At 36.1% G+C, this 19,711-nt stretch overlaps 2 protein-coding genes across 2 annotated transcripts; both read right to left on the reverse strand.

The window, feature by feature from the left end:
- Positions 1 to 5,067: 5,067 nt before the first annotated feature.
- Positions 5,068 to 6,559, reverse strand: LOC139353470 (uncharacterized). Its single transcript, XM_070997715.1, has 2 exons — positions 6,170 to 6,559; positions 5,068 to 6,097 (listed from the first exon to the last, which is right to left on the reverse strand). The coding sequence occupies exons 1-2, from the start codon at positions 6,518 to 6,520 to the stop codon at positions 5,636 to 5,638; spliced, it is 813 nt and encodes a 270-aa protein (XP_070853816.1). The 5' UTR covers positions 6,521 to 6,559; the 3' UTR covers positions 5,068 to 5,635.
- Positions 6,560 to 9,875: 3,316 nt separating this feature from the next.
- On the reverse strand, positions 9,876 to 19,388 carry LOC108019215 (transmembrane protein 120 homolog). Its single transcript, XM_017087010.4, has 8 exons — positions 19,248 to 19,388; positions 18,771 to 18,951; positions 17,829 to 17,947; positions 12,558 to 12,690; positions 12,130 to 12,269; positions 11,839 to 12,056; positions 10,851 to 11,230; positions 9,876 to 10,288 (listed from the first exon to the last, which is right to left on the reverse strand). The coding sequence occupies exons 2-8, from the start codon at positions 18,831 to 18,833 to the stop codon at positions 10,175 to 10,177; spliced, it is 1,167 nt and encodes a 388-aa protein (XP_016942499.2). The 5' UTR covers positions 18,834 to 18,951; positions 19,248 to 19,388; the 3' UTR covers positions 9,876 to 10,174.
- Between the last annotated feature and the right edge of the window lie 323 nt (positions 19,389 to 19,711).

A 19,711-nucleotide genomic window follows, 5' to 3' on the forward strand; every position in this document is an offset into this window, starting at 1 on the left:
AGAAGCGATCGTTGTGGGTTAATTGAAATACGTGAGGAAGGGCTAAAAAAAATCTAAGTTTTGGGCAGAAGGCTGGGAAATTTTCTACAATAACTACCAGGTCACCTAATTGCTTTTTAAACTTGATTATTTAATAATATTTCATTTGCCATAAATGTATACCATATTAAATCAAAACAAATAATAATTTAATCTGCAACATACATGCTGAGTAAGCCTTTAATGTGATAATTTCAACACGTTTTTTCTTTAAAACAACCTGATTCCATCTGATTCGCATTTAACCTTTTTTTGCTACCCTTTGAACATATTTTTTTTATTGAGGCAACTGTACGTTTTGCCCATTATTTTTCCCCCGGTTTTTAGTGTCTGCCCGGCATACTTTTTACTTTTTTTTCATATTTGTGTATAAATTTGTTCGCCCAACTCTTTGGCGGCTGCTCATTAGCCGCTTGTCCAGTTTGCTCATTTGCCTGGCCATTAACCGGCTTCAACTTCAACTGCAGTTCGGTCGAAACCCTTAACCCTTTGACGCCCTCAGCTGACCCAAAAACTTTTGCCACTTGCCGGCCATTGTTGTCGTTTTAAAAATCCAGAAAGAGTGTGAAAGAGTGCGGAGAAAGGCGGGAAATATCGGGGGAAACTGCAGCAATTAAATACTGGGCGTGCGAAAACTTTAAGGCGGCCCAGGAGGGCGTGGCTACACTGGAGAAAACTATAGAGCTTTTCTCATAACATAATAATTAATAATTCACCTGGACATAAATAGTTTTAAATCAACTAATTCTGGGAGAATTACATTTCGTTTTAAGTTTACACATTTTATAATATTTATTTATTTAAGTTACATTAAGCTCGTGTTAAATAAATCATTGAAAAAATGTTAATAATACTTTTCTATTAGATTATACACAATTGCATTTGATGGTCACTTATTTAATACTTATATAATTATTATTATATTTATTTATTATCTTTTCCACACATTAATTAGGTAGTTTATTTACATTTATTAAAATTTATAATGTTACTTAAAATAGTTTATAACTTAAAATAAAATAATTTATAATTTACTTGGACATAAATAGTTTTAAATAACTAAGTCTGGGAGAATTACATTTATTTTTAAATTTATACATTTTATTATATTTATATATATATTTATAGATAAATAATCTATAAGTTTTTACATCAAGCTCATCTTAAATATATCATTATAATCTATTAGATTATACACAATTGCATTTGATGGTCTCTTATTTAATACAAATATTATTATTATAATATTTATTTTTTCAATACATTAATTAGGTAGTTATTAAGCTTAAGTTTATTAAAATTTAAAATGATACTTAAAATAGTTTTAAATATAATTAGCCAATTCATTTTAATTAAACTCATTTGATTTTAAAATAAGATAAACTGATTATAAAGGTTTTCAATTCAAGGATATAAAAATGAACTTTAAAAATGCATTTTCCAGTGTCCTTGCCTTCAGTTTGAGTTGAGGTGAGTTGACCAACAACCGTCGAAGTTCGTTGGCGGCGACAATCAATTTACCTGACGCCACTGAAGAGGTGGGTGGTGGTGGGTGGTTGTAGGTGGGTGGTGGGTGGTGCGATGCTTTATAAGGAGTGGGTGGTCCAGGGGTAACCGCTCTGGTCCCTCCATCGCCTGATAAATGAGAAAAGTTTTTAACGCCGCCCGCTCAGGTCGGCTCATTGGCATTTTTACGATGTCCCTGTGAAAGGCAAAGAGGCCGGGGGAAAATGGGCAAGGGGAAAAGGGGCTGGGGAAAACTCGGGGAAAACGCTGGGAAAACCAGGGGAGCCATGGACAAATAGGCAACAAATGAGACGAGCCTGGGATGCTTAATAGAAAAACTGAAGCGTATGGGAAAAGCGATGGGAAAACGGGGGGCATTGTTCGGTTAAGAAGATTGGAAGGGGCAAAAATCGGGTGGAAATCGGTTGGAAAATCGGGTGGAAAAGCGGCTGGCTGGCAGTGGGCGGTGGGTGGTGACTGGTCGAGCGGGGCACTTAAAACTTTTTAGCATGCAACCGCGAAACGTTGCAGCTGGCAAACTTTTTCGGGTACCCCCAAAAAAAAAAAGAAAGCACAACCCGAAATTCTGTGTGTGATAGGGATGGGGGGTTGGTCTTGTAAAAGGTGGTCCCCAGTGGGTTGTCCCTGGTCATGACCAAAGCCTGTCAGCAATTAAAAGTACAGAGCCAACTTATCGCCCTCCATTGACGACATTAAAAACACACTATCGGCTAAAATTTGTCACTGCATTTCAGGAAAATCTAGACTCGATAACATAAGAATATTATAAAGTAACAATATAGGTTATTATAGATTTGAAAGTAATTTTGTTAATATTTTTATTAGTTAGTTTTATTCACAATTTACAATGTTTTGTGTTCTTCAATATTTGAATTAGCTCATGTGACTTTTATTGAAAAAAAAATGTATATTAAAATTGGCTAAAGATTTAAGAGATCCTGAAAATACTTAATAATTTAAATTACAACTTGTTATAAATAAATTTAATAATATTCTTTTTTAATAAATTTACATACTTATTTTAGACTTTCTGGAACCAATAGTAATTTTTTTTATTTATTAACAACCAAAGAGTTAAGACGTTTGCATTTGATTGTTGAACACGATTGAGGACTTAAAAAAAAGATAAAACCTAAAAAAAATAATTGAAAAACAAAATTCCTCTAGGAATAAAAAATATTATATTTCCCATAAGGTCTTTAAAATGGTGATGTGTAATATGGTATAGAGTTCTGACAACTGACGATAGGAGCCGCAGAGCTGTCGTTAGATAGTTCCTACTGCGAAAAAACACAGGAAAAAAACTGAATAAAACTAAAAAGGGGTTGAGTGGAAACCGTCTGACTTTTGACCGCGGGCAGCAAAAGCGTGACAAAAAGCGTGACCCGAACTTTATTTTTTGTATTTTTTGTTAGCAAAAAAAAAATGGAAAGGGGAGTGGTTCAGTGGCGCAGAGGAGCTGCGGTCTTTTGTGGCTGGTTTTGTGTCTGCTAACAAATTTCAATAAATTACAGTTACATTTGCCAAAGTCCGAGTGGCCTTGGGTGGGCGGTGAAGGACCACACACAGCCCACCACCCACCTAATGGCTGTCTATCCCTTTCACTCCTTCAACCCGTTCCCCAAAAATGACCCCTTTGTGTCTGCGACTGGCGACTGCATAATTCAATTTGTGTGAAAGTTTCGCCAGTGCGTGGTGGAGAGTTTTTAGCTAACCCCTCCTTGCTTTTCTTACCACCTCCTTATTATAGCCCCACCCCAAACACCATTTTCCGCCAAAAAGGACCAACTAATGCGGCACATAATTCAAACCAAAGCCAGAAACTGTGGGCTTGTAGGGGGGTAAATGGGCAAATGACCGGCATGTTTGGCAGCCAGGGGTTAAGGGTCACGTGGTCTGACACCCACGAGCGGAAACCGTAATTATAATTGGTTTTCGCAATGCCATACAGTGATTTCAATTCAAAGAAATGCGGCCAGAGGTTAGATGCCACTAAGTATCGAAATATAAGGCGTTGAATGCTGTTTATAACCGAATACACTATTCAGATTACAAAAAAAAATGTAATTTAATACTTAATTTAATAATTTATGGTAATTTTCTTTATAATATTTGTGATCCCAAATCTGTGATTGTATGATAAAGTTATTAAATAAGGCAAAAATGCCTTTATTCAGTTGGTTTTTTGGTGGGGTTAACATGGGGTTAACTTACAGTTGAGGTTAAGTTAGGGTTAGGGTAAGGATAGATAGATATTAGATATAAATGTAATTTAATACATTTTATGGCATTTTTCTTTTTTATATTTGTGATCCCAAATCTGTGATTGTATGATAGTTATTTAATAAGGCAAAAATGCCTTTATCCAGTTGGTTTTTTGGTGGAGTTAACAGGGGGCTAACTTACAGTTGAGGTTAAGGTAAGTTTAGGGTTAGGATAGAGTTGGGGTTACGGGGACACTGGTTAGATTCAGATGCCGAAGCACCATTTTAAACATATGATAAAGTTATTTAACAAGGGCCCTTTGTCTTTCTGCAAATTAAGTTTTTTGGTAGAGTTAACATGAGGTTAAAATACAGTTGAGGTTAAGATAGGGCGGGGCTAAGAAAAGATTGGAGTTAAAATATAGTTAGGGTTTTGCTCAAGGGGTTAGCCACGGCTTAGATTCGAAAACCTTACCTGCATATTGAAGACATCTTAACCCCATCTTAACCCCAGCTTAACCCAAACTATTCCCACGCTAACACCTTTCCGCCTTCGTGGTCTTTTCTCGATCCTTCCGAAACTCTTGTATCTTGGTGCATTGATCTGATTTTCAATTGTTGCCGGCAGACCGAAGGCGAAGAAATGCTGCTAACATTTTGTTGGCAACCGAAAATCGTGTGTCGGCTATAAATCAGGCTGAAACATGGGCGGTGGGTTACTGGTGGGGGTCTAAAAGGGGGTTAAGGGCGGAAAGGCGACTGATTACGTGGTTTAAAATCCGGACCGGGCCAAAACGAAACTAACGATTTCACGCTACATTTGCTGCTCGAAGGAAGTAAAAAAAAAGGGGGACGGGGGCTTAGAGGAGACAATGTCTGACCATGGACATTCCAAAAACCCCAACCCCCCTTACACACACACACACACCTCCACCCTTTTGTTGCTGGCCATATTACATAGTTGAGTGCATTTATTTATTTGCTTGTATGTCAACCTGTTTGTCTCCTTTTCAATTTTGCGAGAGAAAAGGATACAAAAAAGGAAAGGAAAACTTGAAGGGCCAGAATCTGACCCCCATTGATCCTGGTCAAGTTCTTGATTAACTTATTATGCTCATTTGATTGCTCGATTTAATTTGCCATTTCTTTCATCTCTCTCTCGATTTTTCTCTCTCTTTTTTTGTGCGGCAAAAGTTTTTGGCTCTTTTGAAAATTCAATTTTCTTTTGATGACTTTTTCCGGCCATCCCATTGTTGTTGTCCTCTGCTGCCCAAATTCATTCCCATTGTTGGCAAAATTTAATTTCAAAATTAATTTCATTTTTTATACCGTTCAATTGTTAATAGACCGCATATGCATGCGTTTATATTCATATTTCAAACAGACACAAATTGCCTTTGCCTCTATTTTATTATTGTTTATTGTGCTCGTTTGATTTGATTTGAGAATTTCAATTTCATTTTGCGCTTTTTGTTTAAGCACATCTCTTTTTTTAGTGAATAAAGGAAAAATATAAATTATACAAGCAGTTCACATACATTTAATAAACAGATTTTACAAATTTATTTCATTTAAAACTTGACCAAAGAGGTATAAAATATAAATTAAAATCATGTATTTTCCAAAATGATTACTATTTTTTTTAGATCTCTATTGTGTTTACAGCTTAGCAATAAAAAAGAATTCAACGGAACACGAATGATCATTCATTAGATAGATATAGATATTCCCGGAAAGAGTACTTTGCGCCAAAATAAATTTTATTTTACGATTTTTATTTGTCATCCGAAGAGTCATGATATTTTCATGCTAAAGTCAATAAAAATGTTTTTTTAATGGAAAAATGGGAAGAATAGGAAAAGGGGTCAGAAAGTTGGGATTATGCATTCAGATTCTAGGGGTTTATGCGCATAGAGATGCCATGTGTAGCAAGTCAGTTTGGCCTGTAATTCCAGAAGTTGGTTCTTTATTTCAATAAAGTCTTCATTTGTGATTGCCTCCTTGTTGGTTTCTATGAAAACTGCACTCTGGTCTTCCAGCCTGTTCTGCAGCAATTTAAATTGGTTACTTATCTCAGCTTTCACCGCCATAAGTTGTCCTTCCGTTTCGCTTTTAAAAGAATCGTAAAGGGCTTTGTTCTGATCACTCAGCTTTGTTTGAACCGCCTTAAGTTGGGCATCCAGCTGGATCTGCAGCCGGTCTTCCAGGCTTTTTTGTAGAATCAGATGTTGGTTCTTCATTTCCAAATTGATGGCCATAACCTGTTCTTCGGTCCGGTTCACCATCGCCTCAAAACCTTCTTGTAAGTTGGCACTGTTAATAGATTCCTGAATTTCGGTATGCTGGTCCTCCATTTTCGATTCAAGCGCCAGCAGTTGATTCTTGATTTCATACTTCACCTCCATAAGCTTTTCTTCTGTTCCATTCAAGGTCGACTCCAAGTCCTCGATCGAGGGCAACCTTTCGAGGGATTTCAGAAGTTGTATCCTCTGCGCCTCCAACCTGAATTTCATCACCACTAGTTTCATCTGTGTAGACTGCTGTTCGCCTTGGATGCCACTCAACTTTATATTGGTTTCAGGAATTAAGTCGATCATCGGATGGAGTTTGGAGAGGCAGAACTGTCCGCACTGGTTTGAGGGATCGGTCAGTAGACAAACGGATCGGCCATTGTCCTGGGAGTCACCCAATGATCCTTGCGAATTCAGGAGAATGAGATAGCTCCAGAAAAGGAATGCAAGCTTCAGCATTTGGAATAAATATGACCACTCGAGGAGAAGCTTTGAAATGCAATGAATAAGACCAGGGTTTTTATAGGCAAATGTCTATCTTTAGAGGTAGAGGTCAGTTTTTAGAGGTCAATAAATTGTATGTGAATCATTTCGTGATGAATATGCGTCAACAGAACTTTGATTATTTCTTATTGTTTTTGTCATTCAAAGAATCTGGGTATTTTAATGCTAAAGTAGATTACAATTTTATTCGGGGGAAAACATAAATAACATTTTAATGTATTTTGCAACTTTACTTAAAGAGTATATAGATCATTTGTCATTAGATGAATCATGGGATTTTCAAGCTAATATAAATAAAATGATTTTTCAGTGAAAAATTGGAAGAAATAATTTTTGTATACTGCATATGTTTAAGCAATGGGAAGGCACGGTCAAAACTTAGAAATAAAATTTGTTATTATTATTGGTAAAAGAATATAAGATTCTCTTATTAATATGGTAGGACTGACAAACAAAATAGGGGATAGTAATCTTGATGCTCATCAAGAATATGTGAAAAGTACATACTATATATCAAAGGATTCTAAATTTCTTCAAACTTAATTTAGCCTCTGATGGAAAATAAAGGCTATAACAAATGCACTTACCTATTAATAAGTAACAAGTAAATACAATGTTTTGTATATTAAAACTTAAAATTGAATACTAAGTTTAAAATTAAAAATGAAAAATAAAAATTATTTGCCTTTTTTGCACCGTGCGATGCGTAAATCAAATGCTGATTAAGTGCGATTTTTCGCGCATAAATTAAATCAGAATTATTGGCCGAAAGCGGACTGTCAGCGCCCACGCGTCCTGTGGTTTGGACCATTGCGAATTGCTTTGGGCCAATTCGGGCCGACTGGTCGTCATGGCGTCCAAAGGACCACAGGAGTGTGGAAAGTTCAGCATCGGGGCCAGAATGTTTTTTCTCAAAATATGCCATTTCAAAACATTTTGCAACTGGTCCCAGAGGCGAAACTGAATTAATCGTGAAATTGTATCTATTCAGAATTCCATAAAACAAAGTACTGGTAAGTAAATAGAACATTTTTGAGCAGCATATGTATATTAATTTATTTGATAAATAATAATAACCCAAAGGTAATATCATAAAATAAAGGTATTTGTACTATTATTTGATACATCAGGTACCACTGTTCATCAATCTGCCCCCTGGTGTTCGGGGAATTGGTATTATCAATTCTTCTGACACTCATTTGACATTATTTTGCATTTTTCCCCCGTTTGGTACTGCGTGATTTTCAATCGGTGGCGGTGCAACATGGCGTATGCTTATCAAATTAACGAATTACCCGCTTTTACAATGGCCCCCGTCCGGCGTTTTTCGCTTTCCGCGAGCGTATGCGGTTGCAATAAATGATAATCGTGTGGGGGGATGGGGGGGAACCCCCTTAACCCTTCAGCGCCCCCGCCCCCAGCCTTAACCCTTGCCGCTTCCTTTTTGATGGTCGCTGCGGCGGCGTTGACCAAAAGTCGTAAATTCCGTTGTTGCCATTTGCCGCAGAAAAACAGTGGGTGGTGGTGGTGGGCTCGGTGGGTTGGTAACAACAATGCAAACAGTGCCACAAATGCACAAAATACGAGCAGCACCACCCAGCCGCCCAACCACCCACCACCCACTGGGCCAAGCCCACCGCTCAACGTTCGACATAATTAAAAGCGCGCGCCGTTTACGCAATTAATGAACTCTCGCCAAATTAGGCTGCGGCAGAGCGCAGACAAGCAAAATGGCCAGGATCCCGGGATCCCGGATCCGGGACCCACTGCACGGACCCACCTGCACTGCGCGAAAATGTACCCCTCTTCAATTCAATCAAGCTTCATTTAATTTTAATTTTATTTGAATAATAATTTTTAATATTATTATTGGTAATATTTAGTGGCAGAAATTCTTAATACAAATATATAAAATATTCAGAAGTAACCTACAACATTATTGGTTTGGATCTTATACAATATTTGTATTCTTAATACGATCTTTAGCGATCCCTAATTAATTACAAATTTTTCATCATAAGAAAATTTTATTAGACTAAAATCGAATTATAACTTTATGAAAAACTAAAAAAAAAAACATAAAACTATTATATATTTTGGAAATGTAAAAACAAAACATAATATTTAGTAGCAGAAATACTTAATACATATATATAAAATATTTAGAAGTAACTTACAACATTATTGGTGTGGATCTTATATAATATTTGTATTCTTAATACGATCTTTAGCGATTTCCAATTGGTTACAAATTTTTCACCATAAAAAAAATCTTATAAGACTAAAATCGAATTATAATTTTATGAAAAAATTATTGACCCATAAAATGTGTCAGAAAAATGTATTTTTAGAAAACGAGTTAAAATACAATTATTATATATTTTAGAATTGTAAAAAAAAACATAAAAAGGTTTTTTTTTAATTGCCCTGATTTCCTTTCTTAGTTGGAGAAGGAAATAATAGGTGCCCAATAGTCACTAAATTGAAAAAAAATCATGACCGTATTTTCTCGCTGTGTAGGAACGCACTCATACAGAGACACTGGGCTTGTGGTTTTCGCGGTCGAGGCGGGCGATGGCAAAATGGAGCTGCAAAAACCGCGCCGCTTTTTGCCGCATTGCAGGAGGCGAACCTTTGTTGCACAAAATGTGAGGGGGTGAGCGAAGGGGAGGGGGGGCTTGGAAAAGCCAGGGAGATCCCCTTTTTCCGGAAGGGGGAGTGGCCATCAGGGAGCCGCATTAATGGCCGCCAGTAGAACAAGGCGACATCACCTAAGCCTTGTCACCACGTAGCCCTCCACTTTTTGGAGGCATTTGCACCCCAGGCAAACCGCTTAAATTCGAAATTTTGTTTTATTCCATCCACTCCAATATGGCTTTGTTTATAAAACAAAGTCCCTCTGTTAATTTTTGGCTTTTAAAAGCACTCCAAAAAAATTTAACTGATATAAAACGATCGAAAAAGTACAAACAAGTTATTTCAATAAAATATTATTTTATCTACACATACTTTTTCTGTTTATTTTAGTTTTTTATTAGAACTTTAAATTTATCAATTATTATTTTTGTGATAAATTACGTTTTTCAATTTCGCATTTAATTACAAAAGTAAGCTGTTGATTTTTATATTTTTTATACAATTTCTTAGCACTTTTTCCCCCTTCTAAGCCTGCATTTTTTTGGAGTTTCACATCTACACTTCTCATAAATACAAAACAAAAGTCATGTTTATTTACCACTTGTTCGTTTATTTTTCTTTTTTAGCTTCCATTTCAATCTTAGCCTACGAATAAAAAATAAACAAAAACGGGTCACTTCAATTCCATTTAATATTTCATCATCTCATTTTTCATACTTACAATTAGGCGAAAAAAAAATGTGTATTATGACTATATATTATTGTTTTTCTGCTTATGTAGTGTCTTTTTTTTACTTCAAATGTACATCAGTTTTACATTGGGTGTATGAAATGGAAAAGAGCATAGTTCAGTGGGAGGGGGATAGAGGAACAAAACCAAAGGGGATAAGTTAATAAATAGGAAAAAAAATCGTAAAAACAGTAGATATATGTATAATTGAAATGCCAGGCTAAACAGAACCATTGATTTGTTTAAATATCCTTTTTATCGGCGGGTGTTTGCGTCGCAGTCGCAATGGAAGTAGTCGTAACCGCAGTCGGCGAAAGTTTCGATCCACTGGATAGATCCAAATCACTGGCACTATTCTGTAAGAAAATATTGAAAAAAAAAGAACGGAGACCAGAACATAAGTTTGGGTTGCACTTCGGCTGCAAGGGGTTAATATGCCTGCGTCTCCTTCTCGCATTTGCACGATTCACTCTTTAATACATTCTATTATTTTATTATTTTGTTGCCTTTGCAATACTAACAAAATACTTGAAGCACACATTTGTTTATGGCAGATAAATTGCTATTCATTTAGCAACAATGCAAAAGTCATGAGTTGCGCAATTATATTTAGCTACCTTCAAACTTTTAATACATGATATTTAATAGCAGGTAAAATGGTTATAAATGCCAAACCCATATTTAAACCTCGCTGAGCGGCCTAAAAAATATACAAACTAAATATAAACAATTCGAATTTTGAAATATGAACTGCGTTTGAGTTTCAATGTGCTTCAGTCTTTTGTTTTACTGGCTAGGTCTTCGTTCGATTTTCCACAATACGGCTTTTTGCAATGAGATTTCCGGCTAAAAGAGCTCCCTCAACAGGCTGGGAAGGGGAAACAGGCTGACAAAGCTCCAGTCGCCGCGACCGCTCACCTTCATCTCCTTGCGCAGCTTCATCGACTTGCCCATGCTCTGGAGGCGGTACCGCTCCTTGGCCCGCTCGCGGATCTTCTCGGGCACCACCCACAGCGTGGTGGCCATGTTGCCCACGAAGAGGAGCAGGAACAGTCCGCACATCACGGACACGTGCCACGGCGCATCCGCCGGGCTGTAGGCCAACTTGTAGAGCGTCCAGGCGTTGTACGCCTGGAAGCCATAGCCGATGAACAGGAAGGGCAGCAGGAAGCTCAGGCCGCGCCACATCCACGAGTGGAAGCCCTCGATGGTGATGTCCATGTTGTGCCGCTCCCCGAGGGCCTTCAGTCGGTAGAGCAGGCCCTTCTGGTAGCCGAACTGCAGATACTGCACGATGCCTGCAATCGAAAGGGCGGGATTTCCACCGATTACTCCTTGTGAACTCAAAATAAAAGGATTTTTATGTATCTGATTATAAAAATAATTGTCTATATACATATTAGTTAATTTTATAATTTTAAAATGTTCGTACAAAATTAGGGAATCAATACCGAGCCTTCACAAAATAAGCTATATCATCGAAAGTAGTACTACATATTCTTACAATCGTTTTAAAATACATTGTTTACTATGAAGGGACTTCTCTTTCCTCTTAAAAAATGGAACAAAAGGACCACCCTTAACTTAAGAAGCACCACAAGTATTCCACCATATTGAAGACAATCCTTAACCCGAGAAGTACTACAAATAGAAATAGGCAATATCATCCAAAGTTATACTATTTTTATAGAAATAAGCAATATCATCCAAGGTTATAATACATATTCTTAACATCGCTTTAAAATACATAGTTTACTATAAAGCAGGCTTCTCTTTCCTCTTAAAAAATGGAACCAAAGGGACCACCCTTAACTTTAGAAGCACCACAAGTATACCATCATATTAAAGACAATCCTCAACCCGAGAAGTACTACAAATAGTCCTATGAGAGGGCGGAATAACTCACTGATGTAGACGTTGAAGTACATGAACTGCATCCGGAAGATCTGCCAGTGCTCGCCCTGGGGCCAAACCAATAGAACCCCAGCGGCCACCGTGGAGATGAAGTGGTGGGCCCGCCACCAGCCCTTGATCCTCGATCCATTCACCTTCAGGATGGACTCACGGATGGTCAGGGTGCAGTAGTACCAGACCAGCAGGAATATGAAGGCCAGCTCCAGGGCCCTGGGGGAACCGACGACGAAATAAAGAGGGGGAAACTCAAATAAAGTGGGGATTGCTTGGGGTAGCCACTTACCTGTAGTTGAATATCAAATTGAAGAAGGCCATTATCAGTCCAATTACGTTGAGTATTAATTTAAACTTTTCATAGTCATCTTTATAGCGAACTTTGTCGTTTCTGTTCAGAATCGAGACATTCACATCGCCCAGGATTATCTGCAAAAGGAATGCGGAGGGCAGAGGTCGCAAGTGAATTTCAGTGGGTCAACTTCAAGTCAAGTTGAGTCAACTCGAGTGGAGTGAAGTCCAAGTGAAATACCAAGACCAGGACCACGACCAAGTCTCAAGTCCTGGAGTCCATAACAAGACGCGCAGATTGTCGCGCAGGAAAGAACTTTTTACTTTACTTGTTTTCCGTTTCCACTTCAAGGAAAAGTTCTCATTTTTTATGGCGTGGGCGGACATTTATATGAGGGACTTTGGACTTCAGAACGGGGGACTCACCTGCAAGTAACGTCCGGATTTCGCTGGTAAGGATTGCTCAATTTCGTGCAGTTGCGCCTTGCGCTTCAAGGTCATCTTTTGCAGGTCATCGACCTTTTCCTTGTCCTCCGCCGGAACGGCGAGGCCTTTGAACCTAAAAATGCCATAAAATGGGGTTAGCATTTCACGCTTTGATAAACAAAAATACATTTTTCAATAGCCCATATTCGCTTTTTCTAATATTGTATTGAATACTTAGTCAGTTCTTAACATTTATCTTTTTGAGACTACTATTTTAGTCCCTAAATTAACTATAAATATCTTATTTAAAACTATGTAACATACATTTAAAAAATATTTACAATTCGTAAAAAACAAATTCGTGTAACGAAAATATTATTAATATACCAGAATATTATTTGCTTATAATGTATCACTAAATATCTTAAAATTTAAATTATATTAAATCTATGCAAGATAAATGTACAAAATGTTGTAAATACATATATTATTTATAAGATACATATATAACAATAAGATAGAAAGCCGACTATCCAAAACATACCTAATTTAAAAGTCTTTGAACCTAGATAAGATAGGGTATAGTCTTGATTTCATAGTCCAATTGCAAGTTTACAGAATCATATAAGACTGTAAATTGTAAATAAATATTAAACAATCCAAGACACTTTTAGTAGATTAGATTATTTTTCTAAATTTATTTATTTTTTAACTACTATTTATTTCAAGGTAACAGTACACGCTAAATGTACTATTTATCTATAAATTTAAAACCTTAAACAATCTTTTACTCGTGATTTGGATGGACTAATGTCGACACAGAAGTCGATTAGATAATGTGTATATAACGCACTTAAACTAACATATCAGAGGACACTATTTTTTTGTTTTTTGTTAGATTCCCATAAATTAACATAAAATAATATTTCGGACTTTGCTCGAATGTATGTTTATTGTTTTATTGATTGATACACGCTTGATTTTTAGCCATATTTTTGTAATTTATTCGCCTATAATTATTTGTTTATTGCGCGGCAAAAAACGGAAGAGGTGAATATGGGTGGGAATAGTAGAGCAATTTGCAGCGTCAAAGTTCAATTTAGATGCACATAATTGATGGACAAAGTGGGCGGGCTTATGCGGTCAATTAACAGTTACCCTAAACGTGGGTTCCGCTTTCAGTATATGCACATCTATATGGCGCTTCAAAGGTAGATTTATTATGGCACTGGCCTGACTGGCCGGTCATTTATCAGGCCGCCTCTATAGTTCATGTTTTATTTTTAAACACTCCTAATACCCCGTTGAAGCCGATGGATAGATAACGAATCCCGAACCGCAGCGATATGGTATAGTGGTATAATGGAGGTGGCCGTACAAAGTGGTTCGATTAAATTAGTTTCCGCCCCATTTGCTTATGGGAACGCCACTAACCCTTCTTCCACCAATCTCGTCTGGGATGATGACTGGCCAATCTCAGCCAGATTATTTTGTACCAGATAATGGGCAATTTCCATGGCAGAGTCCAAAAAACTATGGAAGCACAAACTTTTTTTTTACGATATCTCGGTACTTAATTCGTAATAGAAAGAGTCCACATTACATAAAATAGATTTTCATTGATTCTCGTTAACTAAACTACCCAAAAGATATCGGTTCTGCAGAGTAAAGATTCTTTAAATTGTTTAGGAACTAAAATGTTTAATGGTTTTTCATGGAAACTTTCCAAGATTAATAAATTGTAATATTAAATCTATCTATCTAAAAAGGACATAAGTATAAGGTGTAAATACAAAATTTAAAACTTCTTATAAGTTTTTTTAAAAAGCTTAGCCAGGTTTTAATAATCCGTCTGAACTTGGTATAAAGTACAGCGAAAAGTCACAACTTAATCATACAAAAACAATGAGGCTGCAATGTATTCGAAGAAGCCTCTCTCAAATTCACAGAATCACTAAAACAAAAAAACACTTAAAAATGCAAACAAATTAAAAGCTTATTTATGTACACACACCCAACTCTATAATTACAATTAACTGAGATATCTAGTCAACAAAATCGTTACAAAACGAGCTTACCCAACTCTATTTGATCATTAGTGTGCAAACAATATTTTAGTTTTCGGTGGAGCTTGGCAAATGATGACGCTAAATGCAATTGTCTTGTTTGCCATTGTTTGCACTCGAACCTTTTTGCGACAAACACAAAAAACAGAATCAAATTCCGTAACTCCGACACCCAGTTTGCATGTCTCAATTAAAATTCATTTGGCTTGGAAAAAAATACGGAAAAGAGCAGAGGAAAAAAACATAACGAATGTAACAGGTTTTCTTTAAACACACTGGGAAAAACATGGATAAAGCTAAGATAAGTAATATTAAAAAAGAAAATTTGTTACACCAATTTAAAATATATTTTAAAGGTGATTTGACTAGTATTAATCAATTGAAATAGGATATTTATAAAAGTAATTCCAAAACAGGTCACCCAACTACTTTTGGAGCGCTTAAGTTTAGGTTAAATTTTTTTCCTAGTGCATTGCCTGCTGGGTCAAAATGGTAATCAGTCGAATTTAGCGGATTGCATAATTTATGTGACCAACTAAATGCGTTCAAGAGGTGGCTGGGTTCACCGAACGCTTGCAACGCGACTCTGAACACGCGACATTAAAGTAAAAAAAAGTAAAAAATATAAATCATGAGGAAATAAAAGCGCGCGCGATAAGCCCATTATATAAAAATCAAACAATAAGTGTCGAGAATCTGATGTTTCACCATCGCGTAGATTGGGTATTTGCACACCCCACATTCGAGAGCGTTTAAAAACGCGCCAATGCTAGCGATTTCCACTCTGCTCACTGCGAAACCGCGCTCAAAACAAATAAACAAACATAAAGGCAAAAGCGAAAAGCCTTGGCCGCACAGTGGGTCAAAGTTGAGGCGGCAAAAGCAGTTCACGGTGAGATAATTTCCACCCCGGGGTTATTTAACTCTGGGTCAGCAAAAATGTAATTTCGGAGGGAAAAATAAACTCTTGTTATTTCTTTAATTACGAGAAATTGGTAATCAGATACTTTTTTTTAATATTGAGTCATATTTATCAAATTTATTGGGGTAAATTTACAATCAGTGAATCATCAAGTTTGAGCAGTGAGTGGACAATTAAATGATTGTATTCAGACGGCAGTATAAGTATTTATGGATGATGATAGGCTTGGCTTTAATAAAAGGATACAATTTTTATTTCTCCCTTGAAAATTCTATATTAAACTACTGTGCCAGGAACAATACACCATTTTTTAATATTATTTACCATTTAATAATTTACTATTCTAATATAATGACATTGAATACATATCAACTCAGTAAACCTAATTAATTTCAGCTTTAATAAACAAAAAAATTTTAGTTCCATTTAATAATTTACCATCTTAATATTATGACATTGAACATATATTAACTCAGTAAACCTTAATAATCTCAGCTTTTATAAACGGAAAAAACTCGTATTGCTCCCTTAAAAATTATATATCAAACTACTGTGACAGCTTTTAGGCCAGGAACAATCAACCATATTTTTAATATTATTTACCATTTAATAATATACTATTTTAATATAATGACATTGAAAATATATCAACTCAGTAAACCTTAATGATCTCAGCTTTAATAAATAAAAAAAATTTTATTTCCATTTATTAATTTACCGTCTTAATATTATGACATCGAACATATATCAACTCAGTAAACCTTAATAATCTCTGCTTTAATAAACAGAAAAAATTCTTATTGCTTCCTTAAAAATTCTATATCAAACTACCGTGATTGCTCTTAGACCAGAAAAAATCAACCATTTTATTAATAAGCTTCACTTGATTTCTTCGAGTCAATTGACTATTTTCCCATATGAAAAACCCGCTCTGCCCCACTGTGCCCACACAATTGTGTTATTGTATTTGCTGGGATTGCGTGTTGCGCAGGTGAGTGTGTCAGTTGCTGTGTCTGTGCGATTACGTCGGAGGGTCAAGGGCAGCTGGTCAGCTGGGCAGTTTTCGGTTTAATTCGCAGTCCGGCAAAATAGCTGCACTCCCCCCTTTTGTTTTTTGGAAATTTACTCGTACCCATTCTTCCTCGAGCGTATCGGCCGAACGGTTATTTTTACGAGGCAGCCATAAAACGGAAACCGTATAGTCGTAGTCGTAGGTGGACGGAGAGCAAAGTCTAGGGGCTCTGGTTTATCAGAAGTTTTATCACGGCCAAGAAAAAAAAACTAAAAAAAAGAACAGTTGTAAAAACACTGTTTCCGAGCGATCCAACCAACTGTTGCCAGTTCCCCGATAAGAACTGATTACCGCCTGACTAATTGCCGCAAGACCTGTGTTCCCTGTTCTACCCACTTATCAACGCAAGTGCTCGAGTGCTGAAATGCGTGTGTTCGCCTGATTAGACGGCTCTAATTGATTGAAGTCAAATTCCAATCGGGCAAACATACCCTGAAAAGGGTGGGTAAGCGCCGGATTTTCAAGGTGCCGAGCGATTCCATGGAAAAGACACTGGTCAAAGATCACACACGGCTTAAGAAATAGATATAATGCCAAATTACAATACTGTATGACTCACATGATAATCTAGTGTCATAATATGAAAATATTAGCAATATACCATCTAAACACTATCAGATATATATCTTTGGGATTGAATTTCAATCCCCATGCTAGTCCTATACATAAATAGTTATTTCAGGTAAAGGTACCTAGAAATATTTCTAAAACAACATTTTGAATATCTCCATTAAAAAAAGCTTAGGCTAACTTTGCAAAACATAGTACAACAATTTTTTTTGTAAGTCTATTATAATAACTTTGGACCATAACCTTGGTAAAGATACCTAAAAATATTTTTTAAAAAACGTGGTTTTATCTCCATTAAATATAGCTTAGACTAACTTTGCAAAACATAGTACAAACTTTTTTTTGTAAGTCTATTATAATTACTTTAGATCATAACTTATTTTAAGTATGTGTATAAAATGTATTAAGTATCTTTTAAGTAGACTATGTCCTTACCCTATTATAAATGTTTAAGGATTCCAAAATACCTAATATTATTTTATATATAAAAATTAAAGACTAATTTGCTATAAAATAAAAAAACTAAATATAGTTTTAAGAAGATAATAAAACATAGCTTATGTGTTAAGGCTTATTTTAAGGTATACCCCCTCCCAAGGGGGTCTAGAAAATATTCAGGGTTGATGACCTGCAGTACTCACTGTCGCAGAGACGCCGATATCTGGTTCATGCGGTACCGCTGATGCTTGATCTCATTGAAGCAGATTTGTTGGTGGCTGTGCAGCTGTTCCAGCAGCTCAATGTACCGCCTGTTGCAACTCTGCGATCGGTGGGAATAAAAAAGGGGTAGGAAAAGAATAAGTAAAGCCACTCATAACTCGGAACAACAAAAAATAAAACGGGGTAGGAGCTTCGAAACACCGAAGTTTGAAATACCCTCATACAGCGGGTAACTTCCATTAAATTTTTTAGATAACGTAGTTATAACATTTTCCAAGTTATCTGGCAATATCATTACATACATATCATAAGACATTTTCATTGAATAAGGTTTTGAAAACTACAGAACGTGTTATAACTTTTCATGACCGTTATAAACAGCCCCATATACCAAAATTTGAGTTCAATAATCTTTGAAATCAAGCGATCAATGTGATCGTTTCTATTACTGATATCAGGCATGATATTTTTATTGGACCCATTTAGAAAGATAAAACCTCCATACAAATTTTGTGACTTTGGTAAACATATTTGTACTATGTTTTGAAGTATGAGAGAAATTCGGTTTTATTTTATGCGAAAAGCAATAATTCTATGATTTGTTTACGTTATATTTAGGGGAATTCGGATGATGTAAAGTAATATCAAATGTTTTTAGTCATGATACACATTTATGACGAAAGTTTGGTATAAATTAAAAATATTATATTAAATATTGAACTGGTTGAGTAAGTTCCAATACGCACTGGGCAAGGGTATTTATAGGAAAAAAGCAGCTGTTTTTTTTCCAAGGTGAAAGCGACACAGACACGCGCGTGGGTGTGTGTGTGCGTGTGTCACTTTCATGTTTTGGAATATTTTGTTTTGATAGTGAACATTTTTATATTTTTTGGGTATTACCACTACGATTTAGATATATTTACCTCCAGTTCTGCATACTCCTTAGTGAGTTCCTCCCACTCGTTTGTCAACGAATCGATATTCATGATTACTGTTTGATTTTGCGGCTTTTCTTGCCGATTTGTCTTGTTTTCACTCTGCTTTTTCTCTGTGTGTTTTTGTTTTGCTATTTCTTCTTGTTGTTGTTATTGTTGTATGCAACAGCTGGCGAGGAAGAGGAAGAAGTTGAGTTTTGAGGTTAGGTTAGGGAAAAAACCGGTGAAAAATCAATTAAATATTATTCTGCGATTTTCCAACAAACAAACACGCACGCACTCACACACAGACACAAACTGACTCGCACACACACACACACACACGTTGCCACGTTGGAAAAGCGAGGAGGCAAAACAAAAATTCAACGGCAATTTGCTTTTTTTTTGCCAAATACAAAAAAAAAACAACACTTGTGCCGCGTTCTCTTGGGATTCGCTTGGAATTTTTTAAAAATAAACTCGTACCCGCGGAGAGGACGCAGAAACCGCACCGCTACCGTCGACTAATATTTTGTTATTAACTATTTCCGCTGCACTTTTGTTTTAAATACTTCGGCCAAATCTAAAGTACACAACATACAAGCGCAAAACAACAAAAACACCCAGACTCAAGCCGCAGAGAGCCAAAGTGTGGGAGAGCGGCAAGAGAGAGGCCGCGAACTAGTTCCACAGAAATTACAGGCATATTCAACAATAAATGGGTGGTGATGATCAAATTGATTGCAAATGAAAATTAAAATCTTGACATGTTTTAATATCAAAATAAAATATGAAAAGCTTAAAAATTAAAAAAAATAATGTGAACAAATATTAAATATTACTTACAAGAAATGTATGTAAACAAATTAAAACAAAAACCCTAATATATTTTATATATGTATATCACTTATTTTCAGCAAGAACACATCTTAAACGCTTGAAATTTAAAG

This window comes from Drosophila suzukii, chromosome X (assembly GCF_043229965.1).
Source record: "Drosophila suzukii chromosome X, CBGP_Dsuzu_IsoJpt1.0, whole genome shotgun sequence".
In the NCBI taxonomy this organism is placed as follows: Eukaryota; Metazoa; Arthropoda; class Insecta; order Diptera; family Drosophilidae; genus Drosophila; species Drosophila suzukii.

Bases quoted from the DNA above. Each gene is read 5' to 3' on its own strand.
- LOC139353470 (XM_070997715.1), bottom strand. From the start codon at position 6,520: ATGCTGAAGCTTGCATTCCTTTTCTGGAGCTATCTCATTCTCCTGAAT. The intron at 6,098-6,169 runs GTGAAGTATGAA...ACCGAAATTCAG, and splicing joins CAGAAGAAAAGCTTATGGAG to GAATCTATTAACAGTGCCAA.
- LOC108019215 (XM_017087010.4), bottom strand. From the start codon at position 18,833: ATGAATATCGATTCGTTGACAAACGAGTGGGAGGAACTCACTAAGGAG. The intron at 12,270-12,557 runs GTGAGTCCCCCG...TTCCTTTTGCAG, and splicing joins AATCCGGACGTTACTTGCAG to ATAATCCTGGGCGATGTGAA. The intron at 10,289-10,850 runs GTGAGCGGTCGC...ATTTTCTTACAG, and splicing joins AGCTGCGCAAGGAGATGAAG to AATAGTGCCAGTGATTTGGA.